General features: G+C 41.9%; 1 protein-coding gene across 1 annotated transcript in view; it reads left to right on the top strand.

Moving 5' to 3' along the window:
* SORCS1 (sortilin-related VPS10 domain containing receptor 1) overlaps positions 1–25495 on the top strand; it is a 214085-nt gene extending 188590 nt beyond the window's left edge. Inside the window, exons 21-28 of the mRNA XM_009328455.1 lie at positions 1869–1992; positions 2977–3089; positions 5776–5907; positions 16950–17049; positions 21944–22049; positions 22224–22384; positions 23696–23814; positions 25143–25495. Of these exons, the coding sequence (XP_009326730.1) occupies positions 1869–1992; positions 2977–3089; positions 5776–5907; positions 16950–17049; positions 21944–22049; positions 22224–22384; positions 23696–23814; positions 25143–25199 (912 nt within the window). The 3' untranslated portion in view covers positions 25200–25495. The remainder of the gene's footprint in view (positions 1–1868; positions 1993–2976; positions 3090–5775; positions 5908–16949; positions 17050–21943; positions 22050–22223; positions 22385–23695; positions 23815–25142) is intronic.
* Positions 25496–27374: the final 1879 nt, after the last annotated feature.

Raw genomic sequence — 27374 nt, 5'->3', positions numbered from 1 at the left:
CTGGGAGTGCTTCTAAATAGTCACACACAAGAAAATTACAAACCAGAGACTGAGAGACTAATGGTTCTTTGACGTACCAACACTGATGTGTAAGAACTGCTTTGTGTTTGTTGCTGTTACTTAGCTGTAAGGTTTATTGCCATTTCATGCAAATTGCCCATAGTTTTCTCCCTGCATTTATATCTAAGGTGGACATAGTGAACCAAAATCTGGAAGAGTTTCTAGTGTGTTTTTCCCCACTCTCCCTTCTTCAATAACAACAAAAAAAAAACTTGGGGGTTTCAGGTTTTTTTTAGGAAATTAACCTTTCAAACAGAAGCTGTTTTTATATCTGGAACTGACTTGACATACATAGCCCTAGAGTTTAAAACTCATTTCTCTGATGACTAACAAGGGAAGAGACCGCCATCAGTTCTGTGCCTCCCCTTAAATATGCCCTGAGCCCCCACACTCTATGCTAAACCACACATGCCAGAAGACCTTATTATCATGGGCTATCGATGGATAAAATGGTTCCCAACACACCTCCCTGCCTCTGGCTCTGCTCAGATATGAGAACAGCATGCACCACATTCTGCTGCCTGTATGCTTGCAGTGTTGGTAAATCTGCACAGGCATTATAACTGTTATTTTACATATCTTTGTGGCTGAAGTACCCAGAGATCCTAATCAGTTTCTGGGGGGAGAGATTCTCATGGATTTTGTAGAGCCAAGAGGGACCTTCAGCCACACGTGGTTATCTTCTGTATAATGCAGGTCAGAGGGTTTCATAGTACTTTCTGCTTTATTTAACTCTTTGTGATTAAGACAGAACCCGACTTTCTGGTTTTGTTCTTTTGCGTTAATAATTTCCCTCAGATGATGGAGAATTCACTGCTTCTCTTTCTTACCCTCTCCCCCAACTATTTCCCCACAGCTAATTATCCTGAGCATTAAACACATGCACTATGTTTGTAGTCTGAATTTATCTAGCTTCGGTTTCAAGCTGTTGGATCTTGTTATGCCTTTGTGTGTAGATTAAAGAACTCTCTGTACTATCAGAAATCATCTCGCCCTAGAGGTACTTACAGGCTGTGATTGTCACCTTTCAACCTTCCCTTTGATCTGCTAAGCTCATAAGTGATCAGAGTTGGTCTAACTCTGTTCTCATTGAAGTGAGAGTTTTACTACAAGACTACAATGGGAACTGAGTTTGACTTAATACTGGGTGCTTTGAAGATCTCACCCAGAGTTCATCAATAAGCAAAACCACAAGTTAGGGCAGAGACTGCTGAAAGGGGACACAACTATGATAAACTGGTTGGCACAGCAAAGCAAGCTGAGGAGACCTGTCCCCTCTCTAAATACCATCACTTTCCAAAAATGACTTCTCCATGTCTAAGGATAACATGGGAGAACAACTGAGAAGTCTTAATTTGCCTCCTCGTTCTGTTACAACCTCCTTGAGCGACCTTAAACAAATCACTAACAGCTAGATCTGGGAAAGGAATGTGACACCTGAGCAGTGAGTCTTGCAGGCCCTCATATTAGGATCTGGGCCTCTCTGGGGAGTTCAGCAAAGATGGACACTTTAACATGGGCTCCAGAACAGCCAGCATGCTAAGTGGGAAGGAAATACTGGGATCTTAAAACTTAGCTCCTTTGGAAATTATAGCACCTTACTCTGAGCTTCAGGAGGACGTCCCTATCTGGATCCCTGGGTCCTCTCCAGAAAATAGGCTTCCATGTCACAGGATGCCTTCTGTCATAAGTTTCCAAGCTGGAACTGACTCCCCAAACCATCCCAATAGGCTAGAGAGCCAAACTCATTTTTGCTTTTCCTTTCCAACCAAATTGACTTAATTTATTCTTTTCTGATATATTTTCAGCCACTGATCACATTGGAAGGGAGCATCACATTAACATTTTCTGTGGAAGGGATGAACACCATCACCGTTCAGGTCTCAGCAGGGAACACCATTCTTCAGGATACAAAGACTATTGCTGTGTATGGTGAGCTCTTCCCCCTTCATTTCATATAGGATTCTCCATAGTCAAGAGCTAGAGAGCCCGGTTAGCTGAAAGCAACATGAGGTCTTTCTCCCAGGATGCTTTGAGTGAGATTATAAGCTCGGTTCCAGTGTTACCAGTTCAGCATAACATCTCTGAAGACACTGACTGACATTAGTCCAGACTGAGATGATTGCAGAACATTGATCTCCTTCCCAGAGCCCTCTGCCTCTGCTCTATCACTATTTGGCCATCCTACAGGATTGTTAAAATGTTAGGTTTTTTTGCGAGCTGATTTTCCCCCTTCTTGGCCAGTAGAGGCCTCAACTCATGCAAAAGCTGCTTAGCTTGAAAGATTAGGCAATGCTGTACAGTTCTGTACAGAAATCTGTACTGATTTGATATAGTACTCATGCCTCAGAAGCAGTTAGGGCACACAAATATCATATAGTGTAGATGTAGTCTAAGAACCACTGGGAATCCCAGTTTTAGCTGTTTATACTAAGCACATGGTCTTAGTGATCAGTGTGGCCATCTCTGTTAACAGCAACAGAGATTAAGAAGTACGTTTTCCAAGGCTACTCCTCTCCCCACTTTTATCCCTGTCTCCTTCCAGTTAAGATTTCAAGTGTTTGGGGCATGTCTATGCGAGTACAATCACAGCTTGCCTGCTTCAGAAGTCAAGATTAAGGTAGCATTTCAATTACATTCCCAACACAGCTCCCTTTCCAGTGCTACTCATCTGTTAAAGTAAGGACCGATCACCATTTTCGGTTCCGTGACACTCGAGCTGTGAATCTCTCAGATTCTCCAAATCTCCCAGTGAATCTCTCAGACACACTGCTGGATTCTCTGACAGTCTTTGCATCACCTGCAGATTGATTAAGCAAAACATGGTCTGCAGCAGGTTTCACTAGGTTCTGCCCGCTTGTTTGGCGCTAAGGCATTTCACAGTCTTTACTCACCACCATGTCATTGTGTCTGCAGAGCAATTTCAGTCCCTGCGGTTATCATTCTCTCTGAACCTGGATGACTACAATCCAGATATCCCAGAGTGGAGAAGGGACATCAGTAGAGTAGTCAAGAGAGCTCTGGTGGAGGTAAGCAATGTGCATAACCTGTGTTACAATGGTTCTAATTTCTGCTTTGTGCCTACATTAGGACTGGATCAGCAATTCTCTCAAGGTGTCTCTCTGTTTCTACCAACTATAAAAGGAGACTAGACTAGTGCTTGAGGCTAGAATCCTAAATTTTAGACAGGTAAAATTATCCCATCCTATGACAATCTGGTGCTCAGAGTCAGCCTTCAGTTTATTCTTTTTAATGACAGTGGATTATGTGGAATATTTCTCAGCTCAGCAGAAAAATAATGAAGGGAACTGTTTGAAACGAGGTTTCTGCTTTTTTTAAAATAAAGATACTCAGATTTTGAAAGGATACAAGGCTGGTAGATGTTATTAGCAAGCCTATATGTTCATTTATGGCATCATCTGTGCAAAAAGACTGGAAAGACATTGTGCACTGATCAGGTACACACAAAGTTGTCTGGATTGTTTCTGAGATTTTTTTTCATCAATTTCCTCTAAAGACAGGAGGAGAGGAGGAAAGGAAAAAAAAGAACATTTTTTTGGAGCTCGTTCTTGACTTATTTATGTCTGTATCAGGTGTTCAAGGATCCATTTATGTTCAGGATCAATTTTCAGAATATAAACAACTCAATAAAACAAAATCAAGCTATAAAAAAAGGATTATAAAAGTACAATACCAAGGCTACATTCCAAAAGCAGAGCAGTGAAAATACAAAGAGCCTTTTTGTTGTTTGAGTTTAAAAAAAAAAAAAAAAGATAGCTAATTATCCCTCTTTATATAGCTAAATGATTCACCTTAAACAAGCCTTTGTGAGAATTTCCTGTAAAATTTAAAGATAAACCCAATAGATTTCTACAGCAATTAAGTAAACTGTATAAAAATGGGTTGAATAACTAAATAATTCAATAGGAAATTATAGCTGTGCTAAAAGCTATGAACTTTTATTAAGGTATTACATTCTTATTACAGAGTACCATAGACTTGCATAAAAATTCTGCATAAGAAATCCTAGTTCTCTACTAAAATCTGATATTCTCTCTAAGTAGGGATAATTTCAGATTATCACAAAATATCCTATTTTGTATTATGATCATAATTATTTGCTCACATCATTGTTTTTTCTCACTTTTGATGAAGAAGACAAAAATGAACTGAGTGAATCAGCCCAAAGCTTCCAGAAAAAAAAAAAAAATTCCCAGCCTTAGAAAATGAAGACTTCCCATTGACTGGCAATACTGTGTCTTTTTCCTGACACCTGATAACAACCTGTTAGGCAAGCACAAATAATGCAAGCCCTGGCTTCACAGAGTACTTGGAAAGAATATGTGAGACCTTTATATTGTTATAGTTTTTTTTCTAAATCCACATTAAAAAAAACAACAGCAACAAAACCCTGTGCTTTTCCTTGGCGTGCAGTGGAGGGGAAGGGTTCCCTTTTCATAGTTCCACAGGGTATTCCCTGGGCTGTCAGCAGTCGCGCATGGGGTAGCCACAGAATTAGCTCAGATAATGGTGATTTGTAATCAGTTTCACTGACTCCTTGTCCTCTGTCCTTCATTTCCTCCAATGAGCAGTTGCTCCAGAACTACAAGGGAGAGGAATTCATGAGTTTTAAGTCAAATTAACGTCTGAGAGGATTGCAAGTCCTGACTGCAGGGGAATCTCTGTGCTGCATCCAGCTGCTGTAGTCTGCCCTCATATCTGAGGGCACTTTTTTTTTTTCCTCTAAAAGTGACCTACTAAATTCAGCACTTGGAAACTTAAGATTTAAATCAAAACCTTCAGATTTAAATGCATTTGCTGGGTAATCCACAACCCAAAGAGGCAATGGAGGAAGGTTCAGCCAACTACATTTCTCCTTCTTTTGGCTCACAAAACTTCCTGAAGGCCAAACTAGCTCCTTTTCTGGAGAATAACTCCACAATCTTGATTGTGTAATGTCATGGTAACAGCAGCTGAAACCCATGACCAGAGATGACCCTGATAGTGATGCCTGTGGGGTACTTCCTTCTGAATTTTGGCTAATTTGTGTTGAAGGGTGATTCGGGTTTAAACTGGTTGCTTAAGTTTTCAGCCAAAAAGACAAAAAAGTAAAACTTTGCAGATTAATACAATCTTTAACACCTAAAGGAAAAAAAAAAGGTCCTCATTAACTTGTGGAGTTGACCCAGGATGTGAACTATAAGAATTTGTTTGGCTGTTGGGATTCAAAAGATTCATCATTTTATCTCTCCCTGAGTCTCCACAAGGCTTTTAAGATGTTTTGGCTAATCACACCTCTAGAGTGCAATTCTGCCCACATACCTTGCCCTTTAACATGCTGCTTCTTACCATTGACTAAACGAGGAACCTCAGGGACTAACTTGGGATGGTCAGATAACTTTAAAATAGCTAAATTTAGACAAAGCAAATTGTACCATATGCAACTATTATTTAGGAGCTCCTTTTGGTACGGCTGATTATCACTGTTGCCTTAGGACCCTGCATATTTTACTGGAGAACATGGTAAAATAACTTAGATCAGGAAATTATTAATCCCTGACTTTTTACCTGCAGTGGATTTTAACAAGATTCTCCCTGTTGTACCAGATATACCCTACATCATTTGTATAAGTACTGTGATGCCTTAGCAAAAAAACTGTCAGCATTCAGTGCCATCCCCACTGTTTATCTGTCCATTAATTGTCTATGTATCAGGCAACAGGTATTTCAAGCAAGCATATTCTGGTCGCAGTGCTCCCTGGTTTGCCCACATCTGCCGAACTCTTCATTTTACCATATCAAGATGCCACAGGAGAAAATAAAAGAACAGCAGCAGACCTAGAGCAGGTATTGTGCCCATTACTTGGAGAAGTGTATGCTTATGCATTTGTGTGTATATATATATGGGATTTCCAAGACAGGTTAGAACAAATAATTGTGGTACAAATGCATCTGATTCACTGGGGTCTAAACAACGACCGTGGTACATGCTACATCCTCTTTGGTTTGTTTTTTTTGTTGTTGTTGTTGTTTTGTTTTTTTGTGGTTTTTTTTTTCTCCCAGACACTGGAAGCAGGCTTTGGAGCTGTATTTGGGAGTGGAGACTCCCATTTGGGTTCCCTCAGTAATGTTAGATTGGCATAGATTTGTATGATGTCATGTCTCTCCCTTTGAAGTTCTGTTCTACTTCATGGAAGTAGGAAGAAAGCAGGAAGGATTTAGGGGATGATTCCTGCCAACACGAACTGGAGTAGCCTCATAAGGCAATGTTTATGAGACTGTCAAGAGTCTAGAAAGCACTGGAGGACAGAGCTGGGTGGTAGACCTGGGCAGATCAGAACTTCATTACTTTAAGGCACAGGGATGGGGTTGGATTGTCTCCCTGCCCTCTTCATGATGCTGGCAGTGGTGTTCAGCCACTATGGATTGTTTTCTCTGTGCAAGGCTCTAACTGGAGGACTATATCTCCCTGCAGACCCAAAAGGTCCTGCCCACCAGGTGGGCCTAACATGATTGTGACTAAAAGATAAAACACTGTGCTGGGCAAAAATCCTGAAATATCTCTCAGCTTATTACCTCAGATTCCAGGGGCAAAGATGACTAGCCCTGAGTGAAGCACCACGGTACCTCTTCCTCCCCATACAGCATGTCCGTGGCTCAAGCAGACATACCCCATGCTGGTATGGGCTATATGAGCATTGGGGTAGAGGGTGTCATCAGCTTGCAAATATCAGCCTCAGTGCTATAGTGAAATCCTCAGCATTACTGGATGCCTGCTACTCTACTGGATGGCACAAGGGTCCTAGCATTTCTCTTTGGATTTGTCCCTCAATTTGTGAATGAGTGAAGTCTTCCCATCAGTGCATGTATCAACAATATCTTCCTTTTGTTGTATTCTTGTTTTCTAATAGCCTTTTCATCTGCCTGACCGCTTATTGGCTGTTGCAATTGCCTCTTGCAGTGGTCTAAAGCCTTGTTAACTTAGCTGTGGGCCTCAAACCACTAGGTCACCCATATTCTTAAGCTTTCCCTTGCTCAACATCCTTAGCCATCATCTTTTTTTGACAAATGACTTTCCTCTGTGTCGTGGTTTAACCCCAGTTGGCAACTGAGCACCACGCAGCCGCTCGCTCACTCCCCCCGCAGTGGGATGGGGGAGAGAATCGGAAGGGTAAAAGTGAGAAAACTCGTGGGTTGAGATAAAGACAGTTTAATAGGTAGAGCAACAGTCGCGCACGCAAGCAAAGCAAAACAAGGAATTCATTCACTACTTCCCATGGGCAGGCAGGTGTTCAGCCATCTCCAGGAAAGCAGGGCTCCATCACGCGTAACGGTTACTTGGGAAGACAAACGCCACCACTCCAAATGTCCCCCCCTTCCTTCTTCTTCCCCCAGCTTTATATACTGAGCATGACGTCACATGGTATGGAATATCCCGTTGGCCAGTTGGGGTCAGCTGTCCTGGCTGTGCCCCCTCCCACCTTCTTGTGCCCCTCCAGCCTTCTCAGTCGGTAGAGCATGGGAAGTTGGAAAGTCCTTGACTAGTATAAACACTACCTAGCAACAACTAAAACATCGGTGTGTTATCAACATTGTTCTCACCCTAAATCCAAAACACAGCACTGTACCAGCTACTAGGAAGGAAATTAACTCTATCCCTGCAGAAACCAGGACACTCTGCAATTTTCATCACCCATGTAGTAAACAAAAAAGATGGAGATTTACTGCTCTGCAAAACCTTTCCTCCCTTTTCTCCTTCATCCCCCTTCCCTTTCCTCCATCACAAATTGGCAAGGAAGCCAGTCCATAAACTTTCAAATTTACATCTGACTCAGCTCCCCTCCGGCACTCAGCAGCTTATTGTATTTTGCCAATTACTCCCTCTCCTTGTCCCTTTCTTTTTTCCCCCTATAAAAACGAAATCTCTGTGGCTGTGGAGAAAGGAAGCCCTAACAGTGCTCTCATGATCCTTTTTATGGACAAGAAGAAATGTCATTTTCAGTGGGACTCCAGCAACTTCTCTGGCATCCTGCAGGGTCCAAACAGTAACCTTTGAAGAGAGAGAAACTATTTGCCATTTGCAGCCAGCTGTTTCTTGTGGAGAAGTATCTCCCCTGCTCCCATCAGGATGATCAGAATGTTGTTCTTACTAGTCTGCGGGTACTGCATTCCCCTTCCTAGGTACTCCAGTAGAAAATGGCATTGTTTTCAGTGGGAACTGCCTAAGGAGGGCCCCAAAAGGTGTCTCTGCCCTCAGCTCTGAAGCATATTCTGATACTGTTCCTGTTTTGTCATCCATTTGGCCTGTAATCCTTCACTCTCCCTTTCCCAAAATGTTTCAGAGCCCATTCAACAGCTTCTCCCTGTGCCTGAAGTCACTGGGATGAGTACTGGGAGCAGATGTTTTTGCTGATGACAGCTTAAGTTGCTTCTTAGGTACGTTATGATGTATAGTGTTCTTTTCTGGTAGGAACAAAAATCTGTTTTGTGTTCATGAGCAAGCAACAAGCTATTCAAAGGCACGTATACGAGTTTGTGTGTTTGCAGGTGCACCCCCAAAGGAGTTATAGTTCTGGATGATTTTTTCTAATTTGGAAGAGAAACTTCAAAATATACAGAAACAAAATGGAAATAGTTTGCACAAACACTGCAATGGAATAAGGTTTCTTAAAGAAGCACTTACTTATATAGGTTCCTTTTTTCATGGTGTCATATCACACATGGAAGCTACTGTCCAAACCTGAGACTTGTGCTGAGCCTGTCCGGAGACAGTGACAAATAGTTTCTGTCCCTGGAAAACTTGCAGTCAGAATAGATCAGATGGAGAGGAGTTACAGAAATTAATGTTTCTATTCTGCAAAAGCCCTTGTTTCAGTAGCCAAGGGATGGAAAACCTAGCTCATTCTCAAAATCAAAAGTTGGTGAAACTGAGTGAAACACCACAGAAGGGCACGAAACCCACCATGCACACTGTAGGCACAGATTTACCAGGAGAATGACGTGTGCTATAGCCCCCTCCTTCTCTTCCCCTCCTATTAGAGCCTCCTAAAGTCGGCATGTGTACTAGCGGTCATATGACACGGACATGGTGATACAGCCCTGAACCCACCATAATCACATGACAGGTACCAGAACAGAGGCAAGGGGCTCGCTGTGGTCCTGATGTTCTGCTCATCCAACCTGGGTTTGAAAGGGAGAAGCCATGTAAATCATGTGGGTGGTGCATGCTAACTTTTGTTAGCTGGAGCAAGCAAGGCTAAGGACAGCTGATAGGGTGGGAGGAAGGGAAAAGTGGTAGAAACAGTAGCTGAAGAGGGAATTCAAACTACATCTCCCCACATTAAACTCCTGAAGTTGCTGCAGGCCATGTCTATCACAGAGCACCTGTGAGGTTTTTGGGCAACTTGCTTAACCAAGCTGTATTTCATCACCTGAGCCAGACCATTATTCTGCCATGGGTAACAACGAAGGGCTTATGTGGTTTCATGCACTTTTGCATTTACCAGTAAATCTGATACATATCTAATGACCATGGGGGGCTTACTTTCTTGCTGTTTGCCCTTGAGGCAGATTAAGCTGATCTGTTTTTATCTGGTACATACTCATTTGGCTTTTTAAGCATACTTTTGGGTCTCTCTGTCCAGCCACCCTGTGGTCTCTAGGTACATCATTCCCATTGACTTCAGAGGCAGCTAGATGTCCACTGTCCCTTGAAAATCCAGGTCTTAGTTTCCCATTTGTCAAAGTCTATAATACTACTCTGTGCCACTCACATTTTATGAGTCTAAACACAGTAAGCCATGAATTGTTGGGTACAGTAATAGTGGGACTGTGGAAGTTGTCCTAGGCCCTGCATCACACGACAAATATACATTTCCATGCAGTTTTCCATTAGGGTGGTGCATTTGTGTCTCATGCTCTTGTTGAGACTGTGGTTAATGGTAGATGTAATTTTCTCCTTGAGCTGATGTACCACTCTCATTCAAGTGCCCCAAATTATTTTTTTGTCTACACACAGTACCAATTACTGTCATATCTGTTTGCAGATTACATGTAGAAATGTGAACTCTACATTCCTGATATTTCCCATGGGAGACTAAAGTACCTTTTAAAAAGTTTAACTGCTCTTGACAGCTGAAAAAACCCACTATGTATGAGGCTGGGGAATTTTTCTCAATGTGCAGCATGGGACAATTCCACCTAATACATAAATACAGAATTTTTGAGGGCCTCAGATTATTTGATCCACTCCACTTTCTGTAGTCGGTGTAAACTTATTATTCACAGCTTCCTAAAAATCAAAAGGTCTTTTCATCCTGCAGAATCCCAAAACATTTTGCATATTCAAAAAATCTTGTATTTATGACCAGAATGTTCTGACTTTGCTTTTTTTTTGTTAATTGGGTCACTTGGTTCCCCTGTTTCATTTCACAGTAACTGAGCACAGGCTACCAACCTGCTTAAAAATGTAGAAATAATTGGCAGTTGTAAAACACTGCTGTTTGATTTTCATGTTGTCACTGCAACACCATTAAAATATCCCAAATCTTGCAAAAACAGCCACCCAGAATGGCCATTGGCCACTTGTGCTGGCATGCAGTTGTTACACCATCTTTATGGACAGGCCTGGCAAATGTGATGATTACAGAATTCAGATCTGCTGCTTTAGAGTAACAAATTCTTTCTCTTCAGTGAAGGGCAAACCTCTAATTAGTAGCATTTCAGGTAATTTTTGAGTAATTTTTAGCACTAATCCAATTCAAAATGAATGTGCGGTAGGAAGATATTCTACTTACAATTCAGTAGAGGGCAGTGATACAAATACACAGATACGATTTCTCAGTTTATTTCAGTGTACAGTTTTATTCTATAGGAAGATTCTGAAGGGTTATCTTTTTGTTTATGCATTTCACAAATTATCTTCTCTCCACATTGTTTGCTAGTGGAGGCTTTTTGTCAAACACAGCAAATGTGTCTCCTGATAGTCAAATGAGATGTAAGCAGAAGGTACACGAGATTTCTAAAGTGATGTTTTCATATCAAGCAAAGGTTTCAGTGTTTCTCTGTGTTTCCATTTAGTTCCCCATTTGCATGCTTTTACCTGGCCTATTCAAAATAACTGTAAAAGCAGAATGCAAAATAAATGTAAGAGCAACTAGTTAATGGCATTTGAGGCCATTAATCTTTTCTCTGAAAAGAGCTATCAGCAATGTAGCAAGCCTGATGGAGTCTTTGGCAAATGGCAACACCAGCTGGTTGGTTGCCAACTGTGCTCAACATGTTGCAGCTGTGGCCAGTATCTGTATCCAGCCAAAGAGATAGGAAATGACATGGATGACAGAATATCAAATGGGCAGTTATGAACTGAGGAGATGAAACACCTCTGGCGAATTTAATACTATGGAGAGTGACATTCAGGAAGCCTGTATGTGTATATGTCTTAGGATTTGTTCCTTAAAGCAGATTTAGCTTTACTTCTGCTTCATTGTAGCTGATGGAGCTTCTATCTTTTTTTATATGTTTTTTTTCACCCACCTTCCTAAGCTTTAGTGTTTTGGCATATTTACTTTCACTACTTTTCTTTCCTCTGATGTATTTCAGATGTGCCTGTCACCAAAATATTTTAGCAACAAGATCATGACAGTGAACACCTTCAAATCTTACAGAAAATGGTGCCAATCAGTCCTGGAAATTAAATTCCAGGAAGAGGGGTAAATCATCTAGTGTTTGCTAGGAGAGATTTTTTTTTAACATCTGTACCTTTGTATGCAGACCAAGTCTTCTACTGGGTGCTTAGGGAAGGTTGGGCCAGTATTTAAGAAGTGAAGGCAGGTGGGGAGAGAAAGGACTAATATGAACCAGAAAACCTAGTACCAAGGGCTTTTTTCCTTAGCCAGCTTTTCTTGATCAGCTGCTTGTGTGCTGTAGAAGAGGCTGTCTGTTTATCTTGTCTTAATATCTTTGAATTAACTCCTGCCATGTGACTATCAGCCTTCTCGCCTTCTCAACTTTTGCTCAGTGTACAGAGCAGCCCTTGATTCTCAAGACTCCTTCTGGTCACCTTTGTTCATCTAAAGGGGATCCTGGCTTTTATGTCCAGGTTCTCTCTGGGTTTGTATCTGCTGGTCAGTTCTTTTCCCAGAGTAACCACAGGAATGTCCTCTGCCTTGTGCCATCACGGTATCTCTGGATACTAACGGCAGCTTGAATTTAGCATCTTTCATTAAAAGATCTCAAGAAATTCATGCTGGACCCTGTAAGTCAGTGATTATGCTCTTTTCAGTGCTAAGGCAAGCAAGCTTTAGAGGCCTCATGTGAAGTAACCAAGGTTATGCAGGGCAAGTGGCACAGTTTAAAGTAATCCACATTTGCCCTGATTCCTGATTCACTTTTGTAATGCTGGTTCAAGTTGCTTCCTACCAATCAATGTGCATAATTCTTTCCTTAGTTGTTTATTGATTTACTCAATGAATTGAAGTGTAGCACTCATTAGTTGAGATCCTTACACAGTATCTGTAAAATTATCTAGATTCTTAACTAGTACATACTGGCACAGTTGAATCACATTCAATTAGTCTGAACCAATTTACACCAGAGGCTTCAAAATTCAATAAAGGTATAGGAAAATGCCCATCTGAGTGATAATTCTGTTTCTTGGTGCACATGGTTCTTTCACAGTCCTAATTCTGACAAAATGCTAAGAGAAGCCAAATTAATTTTTGTTTTGTTCCATTTTTAAATTGGAATCTCTTTTCTTCCTTCACAAATTGTCTGTTATTATTATTCATTATGTGTCCTTTGATGAAAAATGATACATGAAGAATGGTTTCTATTACTGAATTATTTTTGCACATCATGCTTAATTCTGCAAATGAAGCAGATAAAGTCAATGAGGCTCAGTTAAGGACCAAAACTAATTCTGAAAGCTAATTATTTTCACAAGGGAGACTCTTGAAGACTATAAATTAGGAGGTTGCTATTCTAAGAAGTTTTGTCTTCAGCTGAGTTAGTTGCATCTCCAAGACTGAGAGAGGAACAGGGACAGGCCTGAGGCCAACCTGTTCCCCAGCTGAAGGTCTAGCTGTTCAATCAGAGTTGCATTTATGTTGCATTCATTTATGAAACAGGCCAAAGTACTTTGATGTTTCCTTATCTGCTTTTTAAACAAAAATGCATCCATGGTACTACTTTGAATGCAGAAATAAAGGGAGGCACAACACCCAAAATGTTTTCCATTGAAACCTTTTCATTACCTCGGTGACTGTGAGATCAGCCATTGTGTGGAGATTTACTTCAAAGACACTTTATTAACGTTGTAAAATTACAGGAGAGTCAGAACCACTCGGTTAAAGTCTGACAACCTGTGATCCACTGAGCTAGAAATAGACTTGATAGAATAAGAAGGGCAGAAGAGACACTTCTCCAATCTCAGAGCGAGTGTCTTGAGTGATCTGCGGTTCACAGATCCCCTTGGGAGCATGTGAGGACCGGAAACATTGTCAGGTCCAACTTTGGAGAGCAGTGTCCAATCCCAATGTGAGTGTGGCCCTTTCGCTCTGTGTAACCAGCTCATTGACCTCAAATACTGAAGTTTATAAACCATTATATACAGTTTATATTTCAGATAATTTTTAAAGGACAGAAATGCATTTTTCTCCCTCTTTCCATACTGTCTATATGTCTGTTTCAAAGAGAATCTGACTTTCCATGCAAAGAGAAATTAAAATATTGTACCAAGCAAGGAAAAATTTTAAAAACATGTCTGAGTGCATCTGTTCTTCCCTCAGAAATGTGTGTCAGGAATCTCCAGAGCTGCCTGAGGAAGGCAGATGTCCGATTGTCACAAGAACTTCTGGCGCTTTTGAAGATCTCAGGCTGTTACTCATTTTTTGACTTGTTCAGATTCCATAAATACCCAGGCAAAAAAGCTGCACCCAAAAAGCCACTGGGAGAGCATATAATTAATTGAGCCAAGGAAATATGCTGTATACTCTGAGCAGCATGAACAGTTGCTGCCTATTTTGATGCTTTGCATATAGTCCTGGAACAGTGATGGCAATTTCAAGCTTCTGCTGAGATACTGGTGGTTTCAGGCAGAAATAATTTCATTCTGAGTTGCATTTGTACAGGATGTATTACAATGAGGTCCTTGTTCATGATCAGATAACAATGCAATACAATAATAATAAACTTCAGTTGTGACTGTTTCTCTCTGCCTTTCTTCATTTTTCTTACTACTTCACTCTTACTCCCTCTCCCCTTCCTATTATTCCTTTTCATTGGCTTGCCAGACAAGAATATTGGTTGAACTTTCTCTCACACACTCAACTTGCCAGCTGGGAGGCTGCCACAGCACCTCTCAGCTGTAATGTCCCTGCTGGTTCTGTTGTTTTGCCCTCCTCTCTGCGCTGCAGGAGTCCTCAGGCGGGCCAGGTGAGATCTCAGTGTTCCTTCATGTCACCGGTGCCAAACAAAGTCTCTGGTCCCTTCTCATGCTGACTTTCTTGAGGTTCTCCTATTCTTCCATTTCTTACCCAAGTCCTTGATGAAACCATTCTCCAATACTAGATAGCAACATTTGCTAGCTGCATTGTCAGTTATACATCACATTAAGCCTCTTTGTATAGAAGGCATCATGTATGGTTTTTACCTCTACTGTTTCCCTGACCATTTTGTGCAGCTATCGCAATGTGTTGAAGAGGAATGACACAATGTGGTTGGCTCTTTTCTTCAGTTTACTGTCTTGTGATTTCTTTTTTGCATAGGCTCAGCTGCCCCAGCAGTATCAGAACCTCAGAGCACAAAGGAAGATAATTCCTGCAGGGGTATGGAGGAGAGTTGTTAGGTCATGTTTGGGATTGGAAATGGCCAGAATTATATTTTTCCCATTTTTTCCATGAGCCATTAATGTACCTGGCTTACAGCATATCGATCTGCATCTGTTGCTCCAGTTTTAGAGATGAAGCACTCTTTATAGTCATCAATCTTGGTTATTAATATGCTCAAATTCTTAAAGAGGGATATAATTTGCTTCCCAGGCTTTCTTCATGTACTGCACATCTTTGTCACTATCCCTGCTGCTCTGAGCTCAGCAGATGGCTCTTTGTAAGCAGGTGGTATTTTTTCTTGCTATTGGAAGAAATATATTTACTGCTCATTCTGGCACCCATGAAAAAATTGTAAACTTTAAAGAGATATATTAAAAATATAAATAAAATGCCTGTGAGAGTTATTGCCAAATTGATACCGGACCAAAGGCACCTATTCAAGTGATCAGCAGCCAGAAATGTACAAGCCAAGAGTATTGAAAGAACCATTAAGAATGTTAAAAAAATAAAAGAGGCAGATAAATCTCATACTGTGATGAATGATAGCCAAGGAACATCTAATCATATCTGGGTAGCATTTACTGAAATAACTCAGCCAGACAAAAATGAAGAACATGAAAAAGATGGTGTAAAAATTATTGGAATGTTCTTTTTTCTGACAATTTTTCATTAATCTTCAAGAAGAAATACGGATTTATTTAAAACAAATTAAATTAAGTGGTGAGCACTAGAATACGGTTCCTCTTGATCTTGGTATGTCTATAAAAACACAAGGTTCTCAGCAACTGCATATTAAGGGTTGTGGGGTGGGAGTGTTTTTTTGCAGTTTTCCAACCACCTCTCCCTAATAAACCAACATGCGGAACAGTGGCTATGTTCAGTTGGAAAATTGCTCACTGCTGTAAGAAAATGTGAAATACATGAAACATCTAGCGAATGAACATACAAAAGACACAACAAGCTATCAACACCATGTCTATAGACTTCCATTCCTTGATTAATCTATCTGGATTTTTGCTTTTGATGGCAATATGCCTGGAACTTCTTGGATACAATTAAGAGTGATATGGAGGAAGTGGCTCTGTGCATATTGTGACAAACTGACTCAAAAAAGAAATGTTTACCAACAGATTGGACCAAAGCTTGGCTTCTTCACTGTACAAATACAGATTTCATGGGGTCTCATCTCAGCAAATGCTCATCTTTTCTGTTCTGTTGTGTCCTTTAAGGAGGAATAGCCTGTTTCATTTCTGCTAGAGCTCTATTGTTGTCATCAGAGTTATGGCAAGATAATCTAGTGATCTAAAAGCTCTGTGGAATGTCTCTCTCATGAAAAAGAGAATATAAAAGCATGCTCCCTCTGTGTGTAACACATAAGAATAGATGGAACATGCACTTTGTTTAAGCCACTCTGTAGTCAGTAAACGCTTTCAGGTTCGAGCTGGTTCTGGTACATACTTAAGAATCAGGGGGCAGCTGGCTTGAAAATCAGAGCTGGATAAAATGAAATTTGGCTTTAGGACTTGAAATTGCAGTGCAAGCTGGGGTAAGGACTTAAACTATTCATTTTGATTCAGGTATGTCACGTTATGAACATGCTTTAAGATCATAGAGCTGGCCACTCAATGAGCAAGAAGTTATTTGTTATGAGCGAATGAGTGTTAACAACTGAAATGCTTCTCTTTGCTTGAGTAGTAAACAGAGTTCACTGATATGCTGTTGCTGGCTGGTCCTGCAGACACTTACAGACATGGGTGTAATCTTCCTTTGGGGGTCAATTCCCGTTTGCTGCTGGGCCGCTCCTAGAGAGGTGTGACAGGGCAACTTGTTGATATCAGTCATTGCTAACCATACACAAACCACTCTGAACATAGTACTGGCAGAAGTGTTCAGCTGCCACAAACCCTCTCTTTATAAGGTGAGAGGAAATTGTGCTCGGAAAGTCTGGTGCCTCTGCAAAATCTTTTGCTTTGCATGCAGCTCCATTTCCTACCCACCTATTGGCAATCTAAACCAATGATCAAGAAACAAATGCATTTCTTATTTTCTCCTTTTTTCCAGATTTCAGAAACACTGATCCAGAAACTGAACCAAAACCTGGTCCATTTTGAGTTGAAGCCAGGGGTTCGAATCCTTGTCCATGCTGCCCATTTAACAGCAGGTCAGTATCCTCTTTCTGTGCACACCGTTTCTGTTGCTCTGTAGCACAGCAAGCAGTATAATTCCTTGATGATAGTAGTGTGCTATCAGCTGTGTTTTAAACACTTCTCATTTTTATGTCACAATAACGACTCAGGGTATGGGCAGACATTAAAATGCCTGCTCCACCTCCCCTTTCTTTATCATGCCAAAAAGATATGGTGGCATTTGCATTTACAGCTTATCCTTTTGTTTACTTATGTGCAAGAATTTGCTGCTGTTGTTGGAAATGCAGTATAACTAGCAGTAGAAACATGTACTTCTTGGCTGCCTGTGAAATATTCAACAGCTAAGCAGCACCATGGCATATTCAGCCTGGATCACACAGTGCAAAAGTTACCAGATAGCATTGGATATATTCAGATATTCTAGAGTCAACGAACATTCAAAGCAACTAAGTACAGTTCAGAAGTTGTTCAGCTGTCTGAAAGACTAGAATCAATTTACATATGCACACACACAGATTAGGCAGTTTGGACTTTAACTAATCCTATCTCAAAATGAACCATCTCCAAAGTCCTGATAGTTAATTATATGCATCTCTGTGTATTCTGCATGCTAAACCCTCCTTTCACAGCACAGGCCCTATTTAACTGTTACAAGAGATGGGATGGACAAATCCACGCTCAGGATTCTTAGGAATTCCTTTCTCCAGGAGATGCTGATAATTCTGATCAGTTGGTATCAGCATCTTTTGCTAGCTTGCAAACGAAAAGCCTCAGTTCACTTGTACCAGCTTTTTATGGTATGAACTGGTCTGCCTAAGCTGGTGTCAGTCCATGTGTTGCCTTGTCCATAAACAGAGGGAGAAAGAGACTGTTAAGAAAGGGTGTAATGCGACTGCGTTTAAATCCCCCCAGAAGAAAACCCTAGTGTTTGCAATATTTCATTTTTCCTAAGCAGAATTTGCTAATATCTGCCCTGAGAATATTGCTGCATGTTTCTGCTTTCCATTAGCTGTGGAAAGCAGAATGGAAATTTGTCACTATCCCTGCTGCTCTGAGGGATATTTCTTGCAGAAATATGATGATCAGATGCTTACTTTTAGACATGTTGGAACCAAAAGCATAAAAAAGCAGAGATGCAGCACAGCTGATTAATCTCTACAGAAAAAAAAAAAAATACAACAGCTTGAGAAGTCAGTTTAAATTTGACTTTTTTTTCTTCTGTAGATTGTAAAAAAAAAAAAGTAATAGACATATGACACAGAAGAATTGCATGACTTTACATTTAAGATTTAAATGAATATACATTTTACATAACAGTTGTTATAAGGGAAGCAATCCTTGGCCTGAATTTTCAACAATGACCAGTGATACTGGTATGTACTTTCAGAAAATGCTCAGTGCCCATGTCAGAAAAGAAGGCTATCTGAAAGCATCTTAATGTGAGCTTCAAACATGGAGTTGCCTGCGATTGCTCATAATTTTTGAAATTTGTTTCTGTGCATTTACTCTGCCAATGCACATGGCTGTTTTCCATTTTGGTCAATGTTCATTAAAGTCAAGATCAAATCCCAAATGAACTCTCAGAAATTACTCCACTGGCCCTGAATATCCTGTAGGCCTTTTGTAATAAATTATAGTTAGAATCACATTAGATATTCCTGGGAAAGGCTCATCTTTACCTCTTGCTACTGAAGGAACATTCCTGATTTCATGTAGCAGAAACAGATGGCACTTAAAATCACATCTCCATCCGTGCCTTTAATACAAGATGAACCTGAATCCAAGTTTTGTGCTGTACGTAGGAGCCTCCTGCAGCTTCTTGGAGAGGAACTCTGGGCATCTCTGCATGAGGGAGTGCACAAAGTCCCCAGGTACTTCATCCATGCTCAGAGCTGGCTTAAAGTTGGGTAGCTCCAGTCCCGAAGCCAGATAGTTAGTGGAGGTACTGTAGTGCTTTTCTGGGCTACTAAACCTTGTCTGCTGCCCTGCGTGAACCAAAAGGCAGGGTCTATCAGTGCCGCATACTGCCAAGCTAAATAACGGTTTGGCCTCCAGGCACGTGCTGGCCTGTTTCTTGCTAGCTCAGGCTGAAGCAGGGGGTACTCGGCTCAGACATGCTGTGTAAATACATGATCTTTGTGCTCGCCAAAAATGCACATTTTTATTTGTATTTATGCACACACCAGGAATGAGTACTTTTTGTCCATAATAGATGCGAGCACTCATTTGTCCTGCAAGGTAGACTTTGTTGTACTTCTCTTCGAAGCCGCTGGTGAGATGTGATTGCTGTAACTGGCTTCACAATGTCCTATAGGAACACTACAGGATTTTGTCTCTTGCAGAAATATGATTCAGTAAGAATGCAAAATGAGCCTGGACTGCCAAACTAGATTTTAAAAAGCCCAGAGAGCAGCCACTGTGAGGTCTTTGAGGGAATATGGCTCCTTACCAAGCTGCAGAGGTCATAACTCAGTTCCCTGTCTAAATAAAGGGCCCAATTTCATGACATCAAAACTTGGGAATAGTTTAGAATTTGACAAAATGCCAAAAGAGAGATTTACTTTGCTGTTGAAAACTATTGTTTTGGTTGTCAAGGAAGAAGAATTGTCCTTTTGAAATCCAAGCTTTTATAAAAACTTAAATAAAATAAAGCAGGGAAACCTGGAACACAAGCCAGCACCAGAAGCAGTCCCTAGAAAGCACAATCCAGGAGGATGCATACGGTCCAGAGGTGCTGCTCTGGTCTATGGTATCCCTTCTTTCTCAGCATTTTCACTATGACTCTGTGTTGGACTCCAGGCAGCTATGGGCTGTAGTTGACTGAACCACAAAGCTCAGCATGTGTTTGTGTAAGCGCACATGTATGTATATGTATGCCTACATTTATGTTCCCATGCCTCAGTGCACATGTATGTTCCTCCCTGTGTGTGTGCCTGGTCATGCACAGCAGAAATTTCTGCAGCAGAGGAGCTGCAGGGAACAAAAGTGCAGGTATCTAAACTAGCTTCATGTGGATATTCAAGCAGAACCTGTAGAAATGAGCCTCTGTGTGTGTGTGTTTTATGTGAGCATGTGCATTCCCTGGAGCACAGAAGAATGACAGGCGTTAGGCTCAGCACATTTCACACCTCCATTGTCTTTGTTCAGGCCACACTGGAGGAAGGATTAATTTACAGCAATTATGGACAACAGATTGCAATCCATTCATGATGTTCATTCCTTCTTCTCATGAAAGAAAAAATAAAGTAATGTCCCCAACCTAACAGACAACAACCTCAACTCTGAGGCAGAGTAAAATATGCCAATATTCCTTGCAAAGCAGTTAAATAGCTGTTTATTACCAGACTCTCAGTGCAGCATTATAACAAGAACATTGAGTGATGCTGAGCCTGAATCGGTCGGAGAGCCATTTTGTCATGCCACAGAACTGCAGAGACCCACAAAATACAGACACAAAGCGGACAGACTGGAAATGTGTGAGGAATTCATAATAATGGATCATTTCATCCCGGTGCCTCACCTTCCTGAGGATAGCCTGCTTGATGTGGGAAGGAGAAGTTTTTTCACTTCTCTTTGTAAATTTTGGCTTTATCAGGCTGGGTATGACAGCTGAAAACATGTGTGCATGTGATGTGTGTGCCTGAGTAAGTACTTGCTTGCGTGTGCATGTTTTCTTGTGTCTTCTGGCTCTGGTTTAGGATGGGTCTGTTCAGTGCATGTGAAGAGGGGAAAGAGAAAGAGGATGTGTATGACAGTGGTTCAAGTTAACTTCCACTGCCTTGCAGAGGAAGGCGCTTCCTACGCCTTGTTCTGTGTGTAATGCCAGATAGAGACAGGCAGTAAGGATGTGTCTGCTGTGTGCGTTAGCTCTGTGTAATGGCACAGCTACAGCTGCATGTCTGTCTAGAGTATGTTTTATTAGTGTCTGCATGAACAACTGAGACTACTGGACCTATGTGTGTCCCTTTTTGGATGCTAGATGCCTTTCTGTTTGTGTGTGTTTATATGAGTGATGGAAACTCTCTATTTAATACAATTTACTTTGTATTTCTGGGAAAGCCACGCTTCTGGATGTTTTGTGTGGCCTTATTTTGCAAGGGGCTATGAAAAGGTGGTGAGCAAAACTCTGAGGAGAAGCACAGAGAGACTTTTTGTTTGATTAGGGTTGATTTTGGTAGGGTTTTTTTCTTGAACCTGTGCACTCTCTTGCATGGAAGACTTGTGGGAGAGAGAGCGGGGCACCAGGGGAAAGAGAGTAGAACATTTTCAGAAGGGTGGGACAGGTAGAAAGGAAGAAACTGAAACTGTCAGAGGTGTGAGAAGAACTTGCCATGATGAGGCATGGATGCTGAGGCAGTGTCTGTGAAGGGCGCTGCCCTTCTGGTCAGGAAGGAACAGGACTGAGCAGAGAACAATACGCTTAGTGAGCATCGTTGCTTCAGTAAAAGTGAGGAGCCTGTTGCTCATTATTCACTATGCATTGGGAGCTACCCAAACTAGCTCTAAGCAAAATAGAAAGTCGACATGACAAGTTAGCCCATGGGTGGCTCCAGGATCGTCCAGTAAATGCCAGTTTTGGTACCCAAGTGACCTCATTTGCAACTACCTTAGGTAATTGTCTGCAATATGAGAAAGTATGTTTCAGGCAGTCCTCTAATAGGCCAGAGAAGAGAGGCTTCTAAGGAGAAAGCTATGGGACTTCACATCAAGGGGTAGGTTGAGCACCACAAGTGGTCTGAACCCAGGTTTCTTCCCAGGTGGATTAGAATGGGAGAGAAGCCCTGGAGACATGTGGACAGATGAGGCGTGCTACAAGTGCAATAAGGGGAGAATGAACTATGTTTCTGGAGGAAGCAATTTTCACTCCAGGATGGGGGTGGCTCTAACCTTCTTCCCCTCTCTTTGCAGCTCCCCTGGTGGACCTCACTCCCAGTCACAGTGGTTCAGCTATGCTGATGCTCCTCTCTGTCGTTTTTGTGGGACTAGCCGTGTTTGTAATCTACAAGTTCAAAAGGTATGACCCTCCCTGAGCCATTTCCTTCTTCTCATTGCTGCATTTCACTGAGGTGTTTGGGTTTTGTTTTGCTGGGTTTTCTTTTTCACAGTGATTTGTTTCTCGGTTTGTAAAAGCTGATACTACATCATCTGCCAGAGTACCCCACAATGATGGTTTCTGTTAATGTTTTAGGAAGATTCCTGGCCTTAATGTGTATGCACAGATGCAGAATGAAAAAGATCAAGAGATGGTCAGTCCAGTCAGTCAGAGGGAAAGCATACCTAATGTCCCTCAAAGTGAGCTGATGAGCCCTGAGCAACTAGTAGATGAGAAGTTGGAAGTCCAGCCCATAGGTAAATAACTTGCAGCATCCCGCAGCTGGTCAGACTCTGACTTATAATTGGCTAACCCTTTTCTCAGCCTCCCCCCTTCCCATATTCCTGAACATTCCTCCTCCCATCCTCTTCTGCTGCAGCATTAGTTTTGCTAGAGGAAACCTTGCTAACTCTTCCCTCTCCCTCACTGCCATGTGATAAAAGGGAGGGGAACAACTTTAGGCTTTTTCTCTCTCCTAGTTGCTCTATGTAGATCCCCTCCCCTTCTCAGAAATCCTGCTAGCACTTAACTTGAGCTATAAGGCAATTTAATTTCTTTTGCTGGGGCTGATCTAGTTGTGGGGCTAAACCCCACATCCAGGAGAACTTCAGCCGCCCTCACCTGGAACATGGAGGTGAGCAGGTGATTCGGTAAGTCAGATCTAAAAGCTAAATATTTATTGATGTTTTGACTGCTGTGGCCTTTGTGCTATGCCAGACCTTGTTGCCAGCAGCAATGCTAGCCTGGCTGATTCCCACGGAAATCGAGCAAAACCTGGGATCTCAGCATTGGACAGCTGGGTTTGCCCTCAGCTTGATTCCTCCCACAGGCCTCTGTGGTTGACAATTTGCACAGCAGGCTTTCACAGGACCTAAAGTGAATAGACTTGAAGCGGGCGTACTGGGCTCAGTCACACATTTGCTCATGCTTATATGTTTTCTGTTACCCTGACTACAGTAGAAGTGTTGGGACAGAGCAGGGAGGTTTCAGCCTGGGGACATGTTCTGCTAAAGCCAGCATTGCTCGGGCATTGCTCAGCTTCACTTGTGAGGTGACAATTCTGCAGGCCCAGGCCAGAGGTACGGTACAGGACCCCTGCAAATAAGGACATGGACCTATTTTAGAGGAATTAAAGTTTATAGCTGCTTTGACTTAGACAGGAGTGAAGCATAGTCATAACTGAGATCCCTTATTTGCACAATTTCTTCAGCATAGCCAAACCTTAGATCCCACCTGAGTGTTTGCTAAAGCAGGCTTGGAGTCATAGCTACTGCAGAGAGGGAACAAGGGGAAGGGCAATTAAAGGAGGGAATGTGATGTGCTAAGATTGTGGCCTGTGAAACAAGCTGGGAGAAAAAAGAAGAAAGTCTCTTGATGAAACTGATGTCTAAGCTGGAAGCCCCACTGCAATCAATACTGATCTCTCCTCACCTGTTAACTAAGGAGAGATCTGGTAGCTATTAAAAGCTTTTAAACAGCTATTCATCAGCAGACCTGGACATCCCTGCTTAGCAGAACACAGGATGGAGTGAGGGGACCAACCTTCCCATGTGGTGTTCCCCATACAGAGCAACCCCAGGCCACAGTCCAGAACCCAAGGAAAGGAAATGCAACCAAGGTAGTCTGGACAGAGGACTTCCAAAAGGCTTGTGGATCACCAAGAGGTTTCAAGCCAAGACCCGGAGCGGTGGGTCCTAAACTTTAAAAATTCTTTTTTTCGTTTGTTTTTTTTTTTTTCTTTTTCCCCCACAAGCCTCCAAGGCAAAATTGATGCAAGATGCTAAGGGAGAAACACCCAATTTCAGGTCAGGAACTCTCTTTCTAGAGTTAGGTGGGCTTTGAGCTTCCCCTTTCTAAAAGAATGTAATGACCGTGGTTCATGCTGTTCCAGGGGTAGGGAAACATGTTTTCACAGGTCATTCAGACTTGAAGCGGCAAGACTCAGTCACCTGCTAGCTCTATTCAAGGTACCTTCAAAACTGCTCTTGCTGGTGCTGGAAACTAAACTCTTGAAGCCTCTAGGATAAGAGTGGTCAAAAGCCAATTTTGGGGGTAGGTTTTCATTTGGTGCAACTATAGCATTTCTGGCTTTCTACAATAGCCAGTGTTTTGTGTGTTTCTCAGCTGTGCTACTGGACACTGTATTGAACCAGAAATTGGCCTTTTATAACTCCTTGGTTTGCACCTGTAACTGCACTAGCAAGCACAAAAGGTAAATGTGTGGGATATATAGACTCAATTCTCTATAAAAGGAATCAGTTCAACAAACTTCCTAAGAGTGTTTTTCCATCCTGTCAGTAAGACAAATGAGGAAACTGAATCAGAGCTCATTGACAAAACGAGAAGGTCTGGACCTAGGTGTGAACAGAATAGAAAGTGCAAAGGCTCTTCACTCTCCTATACAACCACCTCATCTGTTTCTGGAAATCAGCAGTTTCTTTTTTAATGAGTTTTCTTTCTTTTGGGAAAACAAAGCAAGACTGTAATTGGGTGTTTCTCTTTTGTATGCTTGTTCAGAAGCCATTTTTTTTCAACCCCTTTGACTAACATTCAGGGATCCTTCCTTGGAGGAATCTGAATTAATGTCCCTGGATCATTTAATTTTCTCTCCAAACTCTGGCAGCAAAAAAACCACAGTTCCTATTTTCTGATTGTGAGTGGTTTAGGCTCTTCTTTTGCAAATACAAAGCTTAAGGTTATTTATGAAATCTCCAGCACCTTATTATTGCAAATGAGTTACACATTTCCTCTGAGGACCTCAACCCCTTCTTCCCTCCACCCCTCTGCTCTGGCCTCTCCCTCTTCTGTTCAACACGGGTGAATCATCTTCATTAGCAAAAGAACAGGACATCACCTTCAGTGTTTTGAATGACAAGAAAACATTTCTGGGAAGAACATGTCAGTCTGGAACAGTTGAATCCCAAAGGCCAGCAAAGTGATACCTTCAAACGTCTTCCTTGGTTATACACACTTGTTATTTACTGACTCTTTTATTTTGTTCTTTCTTTGCCACAGGAAGTATTTCCACAGCTGCTGAGCCCCAGAGCACAAAAGAAATCCCTACCTATGTAAATGGTTGAATTGAGGACACCGATACATATCTATACCTAAAAAAAGAGGAGAGCTCACTGCATTTGGACTTTTTAATTCTTCAGATGACAAAGGGTTTTTAGCTTTAAGCCTGTGCATGTGGACATTATACTGAGACCATAGTGGAACTGCATTGTACAGGTGTTCAATTTTAGGGGGGGGTGGGGGGAGAGGAACTGGTACCACTATTCATTCCTGCGGCCCTTCTCCTCACCCCTCCACTCTCTCTTTTTTCTGATCTGTCTCTAATTTGTAGAAAATTCATAACGATATAGGCCAAGAATATGCATGGGGGTCTCTTCTTTAGGGAGAGGGGTGGGCTGGGATGTGGGGAGAAGGGCTGGGGGAGGTGGGAGGGGGCATTTAGGGTTCTTGGCTTTAGATTTAACTGCTCTTTTAGCACTGGGCTGCAGGAGGGCTAGCTGCCCCAGCAGACTTCCATAGGACACACAGAAAATCACACTGGAGTTTAAAGGCACTGAAAATATTCTTGGTCCGTCTGGTTTATGTCTTTGTTTGGACTCTGCCCTTCGTTCCTCTAGCTGCAGCTGCTGCCTGTGCCCCACAGCTGCAAGGAGGCTGAGTGCAAGTGTGGGCGATCCCAACCGCAAGGCCAGGCTCTTTCTTAAACAGCTTTTTTAGCCTACTCACACCAAGGCATCCCACTGATAGCACTGTTGAAAGATAACTTTTTGCCTCCTAACCTTGAATGGAACAGAACTAGCATGCATTACAGGCAGGGAGATCTGTCTATACTGCACTTGTAGGAGGTTCTTGCCAGCAGGAACTTACACTGTACTTTGTACCAGCCTTACAACTTCGATTTTGGCTAAGAGAAAGCCCAAGTAACACCCTCAGCTGCATTTAGTGCTCATGTTTGGATTTGTCTGAGGAAGTCCCAGGAGACCTCTGCCTCTGGGAGTCACCCCAAGGCCTGTCAATTTTTTGAAAGACACCTTGTCCGTAGAATAGGGAGCAGGGAAAGGTCTATGTGCAGTTTTCTATGGCCTTCTTAGCAACCCCCCTTGGTTGCAGATCTGCAAACTCCTGCCACTCTGGGCAGAGCAGGGAGAATAAAGGAGGATTTGGCCTGAGATCGTTGCCATGAATTTTGAGCCCCAGAACCACAAGGCTACTCTTGTACAAGACTTAATTTCTTACCAATAACATAAGCTTCTATCTTACATTGCAACTAGAAATGAGGCTGCAGGACATGTTCACGTAGACTATGCAAGGGAACAGCAGGAAAGTAGGCTTAGCATACCTTGAACAAGTCTTCCCAAGACACCGGATATCTGGCTGAAGCCTAACCCGTGGTCATCACAGCTGTTGGTTTCCAACCCAACTCAGGTAAACCTAGCACGAGGATTTTGGTTTGAAGTGGAAAGAGAGAAAGACAGTAACCAACGTACACTTACTTAACTATGTTAGGTGAAGGCAAGTAGGGGCCGGTTCATAATCAGTGTAGCACACTTAGGAGGCACCCTGATTCCTGACATGAGTGGGTTTTGTTCAACAGACATAGTGCATGGCAACCTGAGTCAAAAACAGGAGAAAGCAGCGTTGTTGGCATTGCCCAGAGTCCTGGGGCGGGGGTTTGGTGGTGGTGGTTTGAATTTCTCTGTCACAAACTGGGCATGAGCCCAAATCAACCTACTTACTGGCAAAGAAAAAAGTGATACCAAGTGTAAGAATATTAGACCCGTAGTAGTTAAAGGTTAATAACAGTAGAGAGTCCTCTGCCTCTTTCTGTAGTTTCTCTGAAGACAGGTAGGACCACAGCAGTTTGTATGGCTTTGCTATTGTCTTTGCAACTACAGCTTTAAGAAAGATGGGAAAGTTTTGGCAGCAACTGTATAATATTCCCCACTGAAGTCCAACATTAGCCAACTTATTTTTATAGTAAGCCGATCAAAAAGTTTTCTTATAGTGTTGGAACTATTTCTAATTTTAAAATTACTTTTTCTGATGTACTTTTTCATCTTCTTTTTCCCTTTCGTTAAATACAATGTAGTGTAATGTATAATTGCTATTGTTTATTGCTTTTACAGTCATATTTATTAAACAGATTATGTCTGTAAATGAAGGTCATTGTTTTTGTTGCTCATTTTAGTTCTCTGTCCCTGACTGGGATCACTAATGACGTAAAAACGGTGG

This window comes from Pygoscelis adeliae, unplaced genomic scaffold (genome assembly GCF_000699105.1).
Source record: "Pygoscelis adeliae isolate BGI_AS28 unplaced genomic scaffold, ASM69910v1 Scaffold317, whole genome shotgun sequence".
Classification (NCBI taxonomy): Eukaryota; Metazoa; Chordata; class Aves; order Sphenisciformes; family Spheniscidae; genus Pygoscelis; species Pygoscelis adeliae.
Note: the sequence above shows the minus strand (reverse complement) of the source record. Positions and strands in the feature narration are given on the sequence as shown.